Source organism: Mesoplodon bidens, assembly GCF_964165515.1.
Source record: "Mesoplodon bidens genome assembly, chromosome: 1".
Taxonomy (NCBI): Eukaryota; Metazoa; Chordata; class Mammalia; order Artiodactyla; family Ziphiidae; genus Mesoplodon; species Mesoplodon bidens.
In genome coordinates, this window is record NC_138176.1 from 38,408,710 (window position 1) to 38,424,076 (window position 15,367).

Genomic DNA, 15,367 nt, shown 5'->3' on the forward strand with positions numbered 1-15,367 from the left:
TAACAAATAATCATATTTAACAGGAAAGTAATAATCATTTTCTCCAAGTGAAAAACTATCTTTGGATATGGCAATAAAATACAACTATGTCCTGATTTTTGGTTTTAGATGGCCAGTAACCCATGTTCCAGGTAGCACTCTATGCCAGTCTTGAATGCCAACAGGAAATCACTGGACAGCAGACCCTTCCAAGATCATAACTGGGCTGTTGGAATAACTTGGAAAAGAAGAAAAAAGAACTGAAACCATGGCAAAAGTAAATAGAGCTCGGTCTACGTCCCCACCGGATGGAGGGTGGGGCTGGATGATTGTGGCTGGCTGTTTTCTTGTTACCATCTGCACCCGGGCAGTAACCAGGTAGGTGGGACTTTCTTCTCGATTTATTATCAGATGACCTGGCTTGTCTTTTTTTCTAAGTCGGCTTCATTCTAGTTCTGAACCTGTCATTGTGAAAATATATGTGCAACTATATGCTTTGTTCGTGTGTGTGCATTTCCTTTGAATGCTCGGATATCTTTTTCTTCGCAAGGAATGTGATTTTCTGACACTTAAAAGTCATGGATAGTGGTCTCTTATAATCTCTGACACATAAACCTGGAGTGTTAGGACATTTTTCAGCTAAATATTATGGCTATGCCAGACATTTCTTTTCACAAGCAGCTCATCCCACAAAGGACAAATATATAAGCTCAAAATAGTCCTTGAAAACCTCTCAGCTCACCAGAATACTGAGCCGTTGGAAGCTTAAAGCCTAGAGTTTAAATTCTTTTGCTTCATTTTGCACTTGGCTGTGGTAGTGGAGGCTGATTTCTAGGTTGAAGGAGAGAAAGAGCATAAATACAGGGATTCTCTCATCTCATTTGGTCATGTTTCCTCTTTTCCTTTTACCCAAGGGCATAGCCTTGACTATACTTAAGTTAAACGTGCGTACACTGAGATGCATTCATCTCATTTACATTTGGAATAAAGCCACACTTGAAATCTGCATGTGCTAGCTCTCTCCTCTAGAGGTGCCTTCATTCAAATTGAACTCTGTTGCTCTTCTCTGGCAACACTCCCTTGGCAGCCGAAGAAACTGATTTGCACTACATAACTTCACTTGATGGCATCATCAATAAAAGCATCGATGTTCCCCCCACAGCAAATAGATAATGCAGGAAAGAAGCAGGATGTTTGTTTTTGCTACAATAAGGATTCGTTGATCATGTGTCAAAATAAACTGTAGATTTGTTTAAAATAATATGATGGTTGAGTCTGATTTTTCTCCCGTCTAGATTATGGATCTTGTGTTCTGGGAGTGAGGAGGTCATAGAGTTAAAAGGCATCTCTTTCATCTTGGTTCTTACATGTGGAAGCTTTCATCATTCCCATGAGAGGAAAGTTCTAGAAGTGAGCTTAGTGCTTTTATAAGAAGGGCAGCTGGGAACCAGAAGAGAGGATGGTGGCTGGCAGCAAAGGCCTGTTTTCAGAGGTTCCTGGGAGAGGCTGAGAGGAGGATACCTGAGCACAATAGGCTCAGAGGAGAAAAGGGTGACACACCAGGAAGCAGCCAAGAGAACTGGAGACAGAGACAAGGAAAGCAGCCTGCACGGTGATTTGTCAATTGAGAGGATCAGTGCCTACTGGGCAGTTAATTCTTTTTCCAGTTTTATTGAGAACTAATTGACATTCATCGCTATATAATTTTAAGGCACACAGCATGATTTTTTTTATTGAAGTATAGTTGATTTACAGTGTTGTGTTAGTTTCTGGTGTACAGCAAAGAGGTTCATTTTTTTTTATGTGTGTGTGTGTGTGTATATATATATATATAACTGAATATATATATTCTTTTCCATTTTGGTTTATTACAGAATATTGAATTTAGTTCCATGTGCTCTACATTAGGACCTTGTTATCTATCTATTTTATGTATAATGGTTTGTAAGCATGATGATTTGATTTACATATACTATAGGTTCAGCTAACATCCGTCTTCTCATATAACTACAATAAAAAGGAAAGAAAAGAAAAAAGAAAAAAATTTTCTCTTCATGATGAGAACTCCTAGGATTTATTCTCTTAACAACTTTCCTATATATCATACAACAGTGTTAGCTGTAGTCATCATATTGTTCATGACATCCCTAGTACTTATTTATCTTATAACTGGAAGTTTGTATTTTTTGACCACCTTCCTCCAATTCCCTTCCCCTCCCCACCCCCTGCCTTGGTAACCATAAGTCTGATCTCTTTTTATAAGTGCTTGGTTGTTGCTTTAAATTCCACATATATTTAAGATTATACAGTATTTGTCTTTCTCTCTCTAACTTATTTCACTTAGCAGAATGCCTTCAAAGTCTGTTCATATTATTGCAAATGGTAGGATTTCCTCGTTTTTTCTGGCTGAATAATATTCCATTGTATATACATACCACACCTTCTTTATCCATTCATCCATCCATGTCTTGGCTATTAAAAATCATGCTGCTATGAGCATGGGGGTGCAGATATCTTTTCTAGTTAGTGCTTTCATTTTCTTTGGATCTATTCCCAACAGTGGAATATCTGGATCACATGGTAGTTCTATTTTTATCCCTACTCTTTTCTATGGTGGCTGTACCAATTTACAGTCCCATCAACAGTGCATAAGGGTTCCCTTTTCTCTGCATCCATACCAGCATTTGTTATCTCTTATCTTTTTAATGATGACTATTTTAACAGGTGTGAGGTAATAGCTCATTGTGGTTTTAACTTGCATTTCCCTAACAACTAGTGACGTTGAGCATCTTTTCATGTACCTGTTGGTCTTTAGTATATCTTCTTTGAAGAAATGTCTATTTAGGTCCTTTGCTCATTTCTTAAATTGGGTTATTTGGTTTTTTACCGTTGAGTTGTGTGCATTCTTTGTGTGTTTTGGATATTAACCCTTTATCAGATATGTGGTTTGCAAATATTTTTTCCCATTCTTTTCACTTTGTTGATGGTTTCTTTTGCTGTGCAGAAGCTCTTTAGTTTGATGTAGTCCTGCTTGTTTATTTTTTTTATTTTGTTACTTGTGTTTTAGGTGACATATCCAAAAAATCATTACCAAGATCCATGTTGAGGAACTTTATTCCTATGTTTTCTTCTAGTAGTTTCATAGTTTTGGGTCTTACATTTAATCCTTAAATCCATTTCAAGGTAATTTTTGTGAGTGGTCTAAAATATGGGTCTAGTTTTATTCTTTTACATGTGAATATCCAATTATCTCAGCACTATTTACTGAAGAGACTGTCTTTTCTCCATTGAATATTCTTGGCTCCCTTTTCAAACATTAGTTGATGCTTAGGTTTATTTCTGGGTTCTCAGTTCTGTTCCACTGGTTTATTTGTCTGTTTTTATGCAAGTACCAAACTGTTTTGATGACTACAGCTTTATATTATAGTTAGAAATCAGGAAGTGTGATACCTCTTTCTTAGGATTTCTTTGGCTATTTAGGGTCATTTGTGGTTCCATATACATTTTAAGAGTGTTTTATCCACGTCTGTAAAAAATGCCATTGGATTCTTGATAGGAATTGCATTGAATATATAGATGGCTTTTGATAGTGTTGACATTTTAATAATGTTAATTCTTCCAGTCCACAAACATGGGATATCTTTCCATTTATTTGTGTCTTCTTCAGTTTCTTTCACTGAAGTCTTGTAGTTTTCAGCATAGAGATCTTTCATGCCCTTAGTTAAATTTACTGTATTTGATGCTATTGTAAATGGGATCAATTTCTTTATTTCTTTTTCAGAAATTTTATTGTTAGTGTATACAAAGACTACTGATTTTTGTATGTTAATTTTATATCTGGCAACTTACTGAGTTCATTGATTAGACCTAAGAGCCTTTTGGTTGTGTCTTTAGGATTTTCTATATATAAAATCATATCATCTGCAAATAGAGACAATTTTACTTCTTCCTTTACAATTCTAATACCTTTTATTAATTTTTCTTGCCTGATTGCCAAGGCTAGGACTTCTAGGACTATGTTGAATAGGAGTGATGAGAGTGGCCATCCTTGTCTTGTTCCTCATTTTAGAAGAAAATCTTTCAGCCTTTTACCATTGAGCATGATATTAGCTGTGGGCTTGTGACTTATGGCTTTATTATGCTGAGATATGTTCCTTCCATGCCTGATTTGTTAAGAGTTTTTATCATAAATGGATGTTGAATTTTGTCAAATGCTTTTTCTGTGTCTATTGAGATGATCATACAATTCATTTCTTTCATTCTATTAATATGATGTGTCACACTGATTGATTTGTGTATGTTGAACCATCCTTGCATCCCAGGAATAAATTCCACTTGAACCTGGTGAATGATCCTCTTAATATGCTGCCAATTCAGTTTGCTAGTATTTTATTGAGAATTTTTACATCTGTACTCATCAGGAATATTGGCCTGTAGTTTTCTTTTCTAGTAGTGTCCTTTTCTGGTTTTGGTATTAGGATAATGCTGGTCTCATAAAATGAGTTTGGGAGTGCTCCCTTCTCTTTGATTTAAATAATATGCTTAAAAGTTAAACCATACATCTGGAAGGTAAAAATTCAAACAATATAGAAACATATAAGATAAAGCCTTTTTCTCCTCACTTCCTGAATCCCTGTTTCACTGCCTAAAGTTAATCTCATAAATAGTTTCTTGAGATCTGTCCAGAAATTTTTTTAAAAACCTTATGTCCATATATAAAGCATGTTCTTTTCATTTACACCAATGGGATCATATTATACACACTGTTTTGAACTTCTTTTTTTTTGCTTAATAATATATTTTGGAAATATTTCCATATCAGCACATATGGCTCTACCTCACTGAAAGGTAGGTGCTTAAAATTTCACCATATGGATGTTTCCATAATTTATTTAAAACATTTTTTTGATGGACATTTATATTGCTTGCTGGGTTTTGCTTTACAGACAATGCTACCATTTATAATCCAGGGCATTTAAAAATCATATTTCACTCTTACCTTGTAACTGATGATGCTTCCTTACACATAAAATTTATATAAGCTTAAAGTTGTGCAGGCTATTAAAGTAGTCATTCTTATTTATTTACTCCCTCTGTTTGTTAATGTGCATTGCTTGCATATTTTTTCTTCAAGACATCTTGTTACCAAACACATTATCTATGTTAAGAATCATATTTCAGGACTTCCCTCGTGGCACAGTGGTTAAGAATCCGCCTGCCAATGCAGGGGACATAGGTTTGAGCCCTGGTCTGGGACGATCCGACATGCCGCAGAGCAACTAAGCCCATGTGCCACAGCTAGTGAGCCTTCGCTCTAGAGCCCATGAGCCACAACTACTGAGCCCATGTGCCACAACTACTGAAGCCCATGTGCCTAGAGCCTGTACTCCACAACAAGAGAAGCCACCGCAATGAGAAGCCCTCATACCACAATGAAGAGTAGCCCCTGCTCGCTGCAGCTAGAGAAAACCCGCACACAGCAGCGAAGACCGAATGCAGCCAAAAATAAATAAATAAATAAATTTATATAAAAGAAAGAATCATATTTCCTAGTGTAATTACATGACATTCTATTAGTAAATTGATGAATTGAAGTTGATACTTGCAAAACAACACTTATTTTAAATGTTTAAAGAAAACACCCAGCTCTGAGACCTATTTTTCTCTAAGTCTTCTGGGTCTAAATTAACTTAATTGCAATAGATGTCTAGAATCCTGTGGAACTGTGGAGCTCTTTTAACAGCAGCTGAATTCCTGTAAATAATTGCTAATGTTAGCTGAGCACTTACTCTGTGCTTGTTGGCATTATTCCAAGCACTCTTCATTGATTAAGTCATTTAATCCTTATAATAACACACAGATGTTGAATAATGTATCCAAAGTCACACAGTGAGTAAGTGGCAGTGCTTTTACCCACTGGGCTACACTGTCCAGTGGATTACTTACTGCATTGACTTAGTGGATAACTTCATCAACCAGAAAAAGTCTTTACCAAATATCAGATGTTGTCAGCCTCCAACTCTACCAGAGAAGAATTTTATAGCAGAGTGACAAGATAGAGACAGCAAGTATGTTGACCTCTTGAGAGAAAGCATCTTTGAGAACATTGTAACAAACAACACTTGGGTGATATTATGAACAAAACCTGTCAACCCCTGAAGGATGTTCAGAGTTGTTCGCTATTGCAGCATGATCTAATCCACTCTGACTGATACAGTCATGCTTCCCCAAATGCTTAATTTATAGATGAGGAAACCAAGACCCTGAGGGATTAAGAAGCTTCATCAAAACTCTCAGTTATTCAGCACAGGAATCAGAGATCAGAACCGAGTTCTCCTGACATCTGTCAGATGCACAAATATTCCAAGGGACAACAAAAATAATTTCTAAAGTGAGAAGCTCATGTGCTCCCAATAAAATTTGTTTGCTTTAAGGTCATGCCTGTGTTTAGAAGGCATAAATCATGAAACTTTACCATTTGAAAACTTCCACAGTCCTTTCCTTTTGGAGAACAAATTAAAATACAATAATTCTTCCCATATTTCATAAAAGTCACAGTCATTCAGAAGCATGTGGGACTTCCCTGGTGGCACAGTGGTTAAGAATCCACCTGCCAGTGCAAGGGATACGGGTTTGAGCCCTGGTCCGGGATGATCCCACATGCCGCGGAGCAACTAAGCCCATGTGCCACAACTAGTGAGCCTTCGCTCTAGAGCCCGTGAGCCACAACTACTGAGCCCACATGCCACAACTACTGAAGCCCACGCGCCTAGAGCCTGTGCTCCACAACAAGGGAAGCCACTGCAATGAGAAGGCCGCGCACCGCAACAAAGAGTAGCCCCTGCTCACCGCAACTAGAGAAAGTATACACGCGGCAACAAAGACCCAACACAGCCAAAAATAAATAAATAAATAAATTTATATATTAAAAAAAGAAGCATATGTATGTGGTTATTAAATTTTACCTCTGACAAGCCTACTCACATGTTTGGGCAAGAATCTCAGGTGTTACTTCTGAATCTTACATACCTACAGTTTGATATGACTAGTCAAATCAGTTGGAAAAAACCCATCAAACAGAAAACAAAACAACAGAACAAGGTAAAAAAACTCACAAGAAATAAACATAGTCCCACAAGTATTAAACCCCCCAAAACAATTTAGTGGAGAGAAGAGATTATGATTTACAACACCAAAATATCTTATTATCATTTGGGGTGCTTTCCTCTTAGTTGTCCTATGTTCTTCCACATTTCCAACTTCTGCATCTCTCTTTTACTAATTCTTTCTCTCAGCTTATAAACTCAGATTCTTCACACCTCTACTGTACCGTATCTAGCCACGTGCTCCTACATAGCTGCCATCCGTTCTTCCTCTTCCTTTCTCATTCACGTTCTTGAAGTTGCTACTCAACCATTTCACTTCTTTATCTTCCAGTCACTTCTCTAGCAACTCTCAGCCTGCCTTCCCTCCTAATTTCCTTCCTTTCATACCTTGAACCTTGAACAATGTTTAAGGAAGCTATGGTACTAGATATTTGGGATTCAATGCAAGATAAGACAGACATGGTCTTTGCTGTCACAGAGCAAGAGTCTAGTGGAGAATTTGACAAACAAATGCAAAGAACATCGCCACACAGTGTGGTAAGGGTCCAGCATGTAGTGGAAATACTTAAAAAAGGTATCAAGCCCAGACTCAGGTAGTCAAGGAGGCCTTCCTGGAGGAGTTGACTATTATCTTGAGATTAAAAGAATGAGGGAGGCTGGGAGATCATCCTAGAAAAAAAAATGCTCAGAGGTGTGAAAAAGCATGTGTGGTATGTCAAAAGTTGTAGAAAGAAGTTCAGTCTCTCTGAAGTGAGGAATGCACCAGATGGGAAGAAAGGAGAGATGCTAAGAAGGACCAACTTATGCAGGGTCTCATAAGTCATGTTAAAAAGTTTGAAGCGGGCTTCCCTGGTGGCGCAGTGGTTGAGAGTCCGCCTGCCGATGCAGGGGACACGGGTTCGTGCCCCAGTCCAGGAAGATCCCACATGCTGCAGAGCGGCTGGGCCCATGAGCCATGGCCGCTGAGCCTGCACGTCCGGAGCTTGTGCTCCACAAGGGGAGAGGCCACAACAGTGAGAGGCCTGCGTATCGCAAAAAAAAAAAAAAAAAAAAAGTGTGAAGCATCAGGATCTGATTTGTGTTCTAGTGACGAGGACACTTGGACCATGGAGTGTAGAATATACTGAAGGTAGCCAAGTGTGAATTCAGGAAAATCAGTTAGGAGGGTTTTGGCTGTAGTCCAGGAGAGAAGTGTTGTCATGAATGATAAATGATAAAGGCAATGGAGCTCCTTGGCATCATTTGAAAGATATGTATAAGGTAGAATAAGCAGAATTTGATAGTTGATTAGATCAGTGGTCCTAAACAGGCTGACTTTGCTCTCCGGGGGGACCTTTGGCAGTGTCTGGAAACACTCTGAGCAGAGGCCAGTGACGCTGCTAAACATCCTGCAACGCACAGGACAGCCCCCAGGACAAAGAGTTATCAGGTCTGAAATGTCAGTAGTGCTTCGATTGAGAAACCCTGGGCTAAGGATAACTTAACTATTTTGATACTGAGGCTATATCCAAGAAATCATTATTCACTTAAATCGAAGGCCTAGTGGTTAGGAGAAAATAATAGACTTTTTGTACTAGTCTAGCAATCTTTAGGATGTTAAGAAACATCGTAGAGTTTCCTGTTATTATTGTACCAAATTAAAACTAGTATAAGCCTGTTGCAGTTAGCTCATGCTTTAGAAAAAGTTCTGCAATATTTTAATTAAATTTAAATTTATATACTCAGCCGGGTAGTTTATGTTATCATTCTCTGCATTTTCATTGTGACTATGTTTCAGTACTCCAAACTCTGATATAATTATTAACCTAGCATCGGATCTACTATAGCACGTTGTCTGGTTTCTTAAATCAGTGGAAGGGGAAGGACAACTTTTTTTTTTTTTTTTTCCATACGCGGGCCTCTCACTGTTGTGGCCTCTTCCATTATGGAGCACAGGCTCCGGATGCGCAGGCTCAGCGGCCATGGCTCACGGGCCCAGCCGCTCCGCGGCATGTGGGATCTTCCCGGACCGGGCCCGAACCCGTGTCCCTTGCATCGGCAGGTGGACTCTCAACCACTGCGCCACCAGGGAAGCCCGGAAGGACAACTTTTGATGTCCCTTTGATAGATATCATCCCATACAGTGCTCAGCGTGGAGGACAAGAACGGGACTCTGGTGAATACGGAGGTGTGCCATCCGGAGGGCCTCAGCTACAGGGTGAACATCAGCAGGCAGCTTGCAGCTGTCAGTGTCCGCAGGGTCCCCCTCACCTGCGCAGAGCTGCCTCTCCCGAGAGCTCGCCCCTCCAGCGGGGCCCATATCCAATGATTGACGGAGGGAGGTGCGTAAAGCCCCTCCCATTTCCCTGGGGATTGGCTGAGGCCTGTCAGGCCTACATCTGTTTGCCCAGCTCTCTCTGCCTAATCCTGCTCCCGTCCTCTTCCTTCCACAAGTGTTGATCCCTCTCCGTACTCTGTACATCAAACTCCATCCCAATACCTTCTGGGACTTAGAATTTAGCACCCTATACCAGGGGTCTCCAACCCCCGGGCTGCGGACAGATACCAGCCCGCGGCCGGTTAGGAACAGGGCTGCGCAGCACGAGGTGAGCAGGGTGAGAGTGAGCGAAGCTTCATCTGCCGCTCCCCATCGCCCGCATTGCCTCCTGAGCTATTCCCCACCTCACCCCACCCCGCCCCCCTTCGTGGAAAATTTGTCTTCACGAAACCGGTCCCTGGTCCCTGGTGCCGAGAAGGTTGGGGATCGCTGCCCTATACCGTCCCTTTTCTCTTTCTTATCACCAGGACTGGCAACATAATTACAGGGCCTGGTGCGAGATGAAAATGCAGGACCCCTTGATCAAAAGGCAGGAAAAAAAGGGCTGGTAAACGTACTAAAATGGGAAGCTTTTCCTTTTTTCAGTGGTCTCAGTTTTTCACAGTGTTTAAAATTTACTATTTAGTGTTGTTCTGAGTAAAGAAAATGGAAATGTTAAATTAGTAGCACAAATCTGCCGTTCATCTTTATATTACCGGTAGCCCTACCTTTTACATTCCTTCTGTGTCATCATTTTCAGCATAAGCGATCAGCTAATCCAGAGAAGCAACATGAGTAAGAAAGGATCTGATAGGAATCCTTGGCCCTTTGTCTTTCTTAAAACACCATTGCCTTCTTCTGCATTTGAAGCAAGTTTTGGTTTGAAAGGAAAGCATGGTCTCTCTCACTCCCCTGTGCACATGCTCACTCAGTTGTAGGTGTAACACACTTACCTGGTACTCAGTCTGAGTCTTACTGGACTCCCACACAAGAGTCTACTGGAATTCTGTGCCCTGGGGCATCTCTAAGACTATGTGCAAATGGAAAAGCACAGAATTGCAGACTGAAGAATCCGGAGCTCTCTGCTCACATGCATGCTTCGTTGTCCCATTGGACTTCACTTACAGAATGCAAATTCAAAGATAAAATTATTAGGAATTTTAAGACAGTGACAGCTGAGTTAAACCAAGTTTAATGCTTCTGAGTGCCAGATTCTGTGCGACTGTGTAGGTTGTATGCCCATGAAGCTGGACCTTCATAACACAGCAGTCCTGATTCACCCTGATCCTCTTCCCCCTTCTTTAACTTTTCCATCACTCACTTTTCCATCCAGCAGCAACTGGAGAGGAAAGAGAGAGTAAAAGAACAGGTTATTAGGGGCTGCTGAAGCATAATGAGTTGGAATGTGGTCCTATCCAAGGAGACAGATATCCTCCTATCTCATCTCCAAGCTGCAAGGCCTGAACTCTTTCCCTGCTATCACGGAGCTCTAAAAGCTTCCTGTCCTGAATTATCTGTGTGCGGTTCATTCCAAACTATTGCTTCTGGATCACTTATGTCTTGTTTTCCCTAAGTAATTAGCTATTTTCCAGCATAAAAATTTCTCTGTCTCTGTTTCTGTCTCTGTCTCTATATATACACCCCCATACATATGTATATACACACACACAGATAAATTTCTGATTGTATAAGAAATCAGGTTCACTGTAAAATAATTCAAAATGCAGAATAAAGACAAAAAAATCATTTATAACCTCACCATGCACATATAATGACTGGATACAGTTTGGTTTATATGCTTTCAGGCTTTTTCTAGTTACATGAAGTACATTTTTATAAAAATAAGCCCTTACTATATGAGCTATTTTGTAACTTACTTTTTTATTTAACTTTATATTGTGAATTTATTTCCAAATCAATAAATACAAAGCAAATCATTTTTAATACCTAATAATATTTCATTTTATTGATGTGCTATAAGTTACTTAACCAGTCCCTTACTGACGGACATATATGCTGTTTACAATATTTGGCTATTATAAATAGTTCTCCAGAGTATATCCTTTTATGTGTATCTATTATTATTATCATCACCATCTGTTTATTAACTTTGCTTAAAACCTAGAAGTGAAATTGCTGGGTGATGTATAATACTTTATTGTCAAGTCTTAACTTGTATAACAACCTCTTAGAAGTTTCAGATGTTAGTGAAACAGTACGATGAGTAACAATCCATGTGTCTGACCTGTCATCTTTTCCATAAGACCTTCCCTACAGCAGTGATCTTCACATCCACTTGGTTTCAGCAGCTGCTCTAGTGGGTGAACACTTGTTTCTTTTTTTCTTTTCTTTCTTTCTTTCTTTCTTTCTTTATTTATGGCTGCGCTGGGTCTTCGTTGCTGTGCACGCGCTTTCTCTAGTTGCAGCGAGCAGGGGCTACTCTTGGTTGCAGTGCATGGGCTTCTCACTACGGTGGCTTCTCTTGTTGCAGAGCATGGGCTCTAGGCACGTGGGATTCAGTAGTTGTGGCACACAGGCTCAGTAGTTGTGGCTCAAGGGCTCTAGAGCACAGGCTCAGTAGCTGTGGCTCACGCACTTAGTTGCTCCTCTGCGTGTGGGATCTTCCTGGACCAGGGATCGAACCCGTGTCCCGTGCATTGGCAGGTGGATTCTTAACCACTGTGCCACCAGGGAAGTCCTAAACACTTGTTCTTATCCCTTAGAACATCCTAATGGTTAGCTTCTGATTTCCCACTTATTACAGGCCAGCAACGAACCATTGAAAAATCAATTAAAACCCCTGGAGACTGGAACAGACAATTGAACCAAAACTTGAAACTCTCAATCAAATACATGTTCATTCTTTTTGTTGTTGTTGTTGTTGGTATAAAATGCTTGCACTTTTTTTTTTCAGATGTATTTCAATTTTTTTTGTGGACTTCCAGACATACTTCTCTCAGGATTATGCACAGACAGCCTGGATCCATTCCATTGTAGACTGTGTGACCATGCTCTGTGGTGAGTATCTCCAGGGATAGATAATTACTGGCTAACCTTGATCTATACATGACAGTGACCTTCCACTGCCTTTGATGACCAGTTTTTCTGAGTAGAAGGGCTATGATTAAAAATTGGCTAAAACCATATAAAAAGAAAAGTATGATCCTGCCTTTAGCCAAACCCACCCAGACGTGCTTTTGCAGTTAGTATTCTTGGCTGATGTCAGATGGACCAGGTAGTGAATACAGTCAATTGGACACATACCTATAGAGATAGGGAACTGGGCAATCACAGTACTTGTCCTGATTTTGGACGCAGTTAACCGTACAGTATATGCTTGCTTTCTTCTGAATGCTGTGGTCCCCTCATTCTCCAGTCACATAAACAGCCATTGGAAAGCACCATGAGCCATTTCAATGTGATCTCCTTAAATGAGTGCCAACAATATGTGCATCACATCTCAAGTCTTGTTTTCATTCTCGTCCCTTCCCAGAAGGTTCAAAATTTGGCTCGTTTTTCATGCATCAATCTTCATTCTTAGAGAAGTATTGTAGAAAGATAGAATGGTGCAATCATGAGATAAGCACATTCACTACGGTTGTAGTTTTCATCAAGAGCCACACAGGTGCTACGTACGGTGTACAGAGTGTTCTCAAGATTCATGGAATCTCTCATTGATCTAAGGAAAAACTAACCTTGAGATTTTTCTTTTTAAAAATTTCCAACCAAAGTTATTAAATGAGTGCCATAGAAATGTTCTGCAATTGGGTCAAATCAAAATGATCTATTTGCAGACTAGACCTATTTCATCCTTTCATTTAGATGACTCCTGAGTATTTTAGAAAACTGTTATCTCTTCAGGCCATGTCTTAATGGCAAAAGAGAAATACTATATTATTTGGTATCATAAATAATGTCATCTATTCCATTCTAGGTACTGATTCATATTTATTTTTAGAAAAATGTACATAATCAGGAATTGGTTGATTTGTGCTGAAATGTATTTCCTTGGTTGGGAGGAATTTGAGTGCAATTCTAGGTTTCATGAGATGGCTAAGTTGATGCTACTGATAACCCTGGAAGGTCATAAGGGATCAAAAAATCATATTTTCAGGTTTTCTTTCTAGCCTGTCTTTTTTATTTTAACCAGTAAGATGATCACTTGGTTTTCAGGGTCAGATGATTAGGCACAGCCTTTGTGTGAGCATGCCAAGACAGCCATGTTTATCTTTCATGGAGGATACAGGTGACTCATTTCTCTCACTGTTATCTTTTGGAGAATATTTATAATCCCTCAAAGAGGAAGAAATGACCTTCAGTGACCACAGTGGTCACAATGACCATGTGAGACATTGAGCTAAAAGCAGGGTCATGTTAGATGCAGAATATTTAAATTCTGCAGAGTCACATCTGGGACACCCATTGGGGTCATATCTGCTCTATGATGAACAGAGAAGTGAACATTTTTCATTGAGTTTAGTATACATTTTGTCACTTTCCAATAGCCATAGCAGCATCAGTCTGAAGAATTAGACATATTTTCAGGAGATTTGCTCATTCCTATTCTCCAGAGGTTATATATGCAGCCAGCCACTATTCTAACTAGATGGGATATTAAGGTGATGACTGATTCTATCATGTACATTTGTGTCACACCCAATTTTAATCTGATCGATATAAAAATTATACTCCACAGATACCTAGAGAATTGGCTCTTCTGATCTTGTTACTAGGAGTTCTGGTGTCAGCATGAATTATTCTTCAGAAAGAAATTCACATACATTCCTCACCCATCATCTCTGCCATCAGTCTGAGAGACCCAAGGAGCCAGAATAACAGGGTGAAATAACCCTGCACTCACTGTCGGGTTCCCTGAACTGTATAGTTCTTGGTGATCTTGAATATGTCATATTCCCCTGAGCTTCAATTTCTTTTTGGCCTCTTCCAGCTTTAATTATTAGTCTATAAGCCTGGAAGTTGGCACAATTCTGACACATTGTTAAACCACAAATAGAGTGAGGCCAACCAAAATATCATCATCTCATTTCCTAGATTTTCTGGGCTTTGATTCTCATCCACAGGGTTTCCAGAAGCCCGGAAACAGTGCCAGATTGTGAAATTTGTCTATGGTCTCTCTCCCTGGCCTTTTCCTGCATAACACTGCTGGCCATGCCATGTTGCCCACTTTCCTTCTCTACCATTTACCTGTCATAATTATTGTTAATTGTGTATGATCAATACTATATGAAACATACAAGGCACATCGCTATGCAAGTGACATGTAGTTTAAAGGAGCTGATTCACTGTTTAAAAAACACCACATAATCCTGGGATTATGGCTGTCATAGAATGGAGATGTGGAATGAGCCGTCCAGTGCCAGTCAGGAGCTGTGATCCTAATTCCGGCTTTGCTACTTATTCTCTGTGGGACCATGGACAAGTCACTTCCTCTCTCCTTGGTTTCCAAATCTGTAGAATGAGTGGGGCGGGCTCGAGGCTTTGAAGATGGATCATTCTCTGCTCTGCCAATGCAGCACCCACAGCCTTTCTGCAGTGCCCTCAAGGCCTTTGTGTTTGAACCTATTTATTATTGTTTTTGAAGCTCCACTTGGGAGTGTTGTCAGTAACCATTTTTCCTGTCAAGTGGGAATCATGCTGGGTGGCTTGCTTGCATCTACTGGTCTCATCCTGGGCTCATTTGCCACCAGTCTGAAGCATCTCTACCTCACTCTGGGAGTTCTTACAGGTAAGGGCACTTTGTACCACCCTTCTCACCCCACCCTATCCAGGGGTTGTCAAGCCCACCAACAGAGCAGTAATTCATAAAATATTCATTTTGTAAGATGCATAATTTATCTTAATGTCTGCCTACCTAGCAGTTAAACCAAAGGGCTAGAAATGCAATGGACTGTCATACTGTAGTGAAAATGTATCACCACTTTAATTCAGCCACTTGACAACAGTGACTGCTGGCTTTCCCTTGGGC

General features: G+C 40.0%; 1 protein-coding gene across 2 annotated transcripts in view; it reads left to right on the top strand.

The window, feature by feature from the left end:
- Window positions 1–15,367, top strand: part of SLC16A12 (solute carrier family 16 member 12) — a 91,071-nt gene that overhangs the window by 65,617 nt on the left and 10,087 nt on the right. Inside the window, exons 2-4 of one of the 2 annotated variants that reach the window (XM_081251777.1) lie at window positions 109–357; window positions 12,296–12,399; window positions 14,984–15,127. In XM_081251777.1, the coding sequence (XP_081107903.1) occupies window positions 248–357; window positions 12,296–12,399; window positions 14,984–15,127 (358 nt within the window). In that variant the 5' untranslated portion in view covers window positions 109–247. Of the gene's footprint in view, window positions 1–108; window positions 358–8,886; window positions 9,407–12,295; window positions 12,400–14,983; window positions 15,128–15,367 lie in introns of those variants that run through there. The other variant, XM_081251778.1, reaches the window with a different exon arrangement.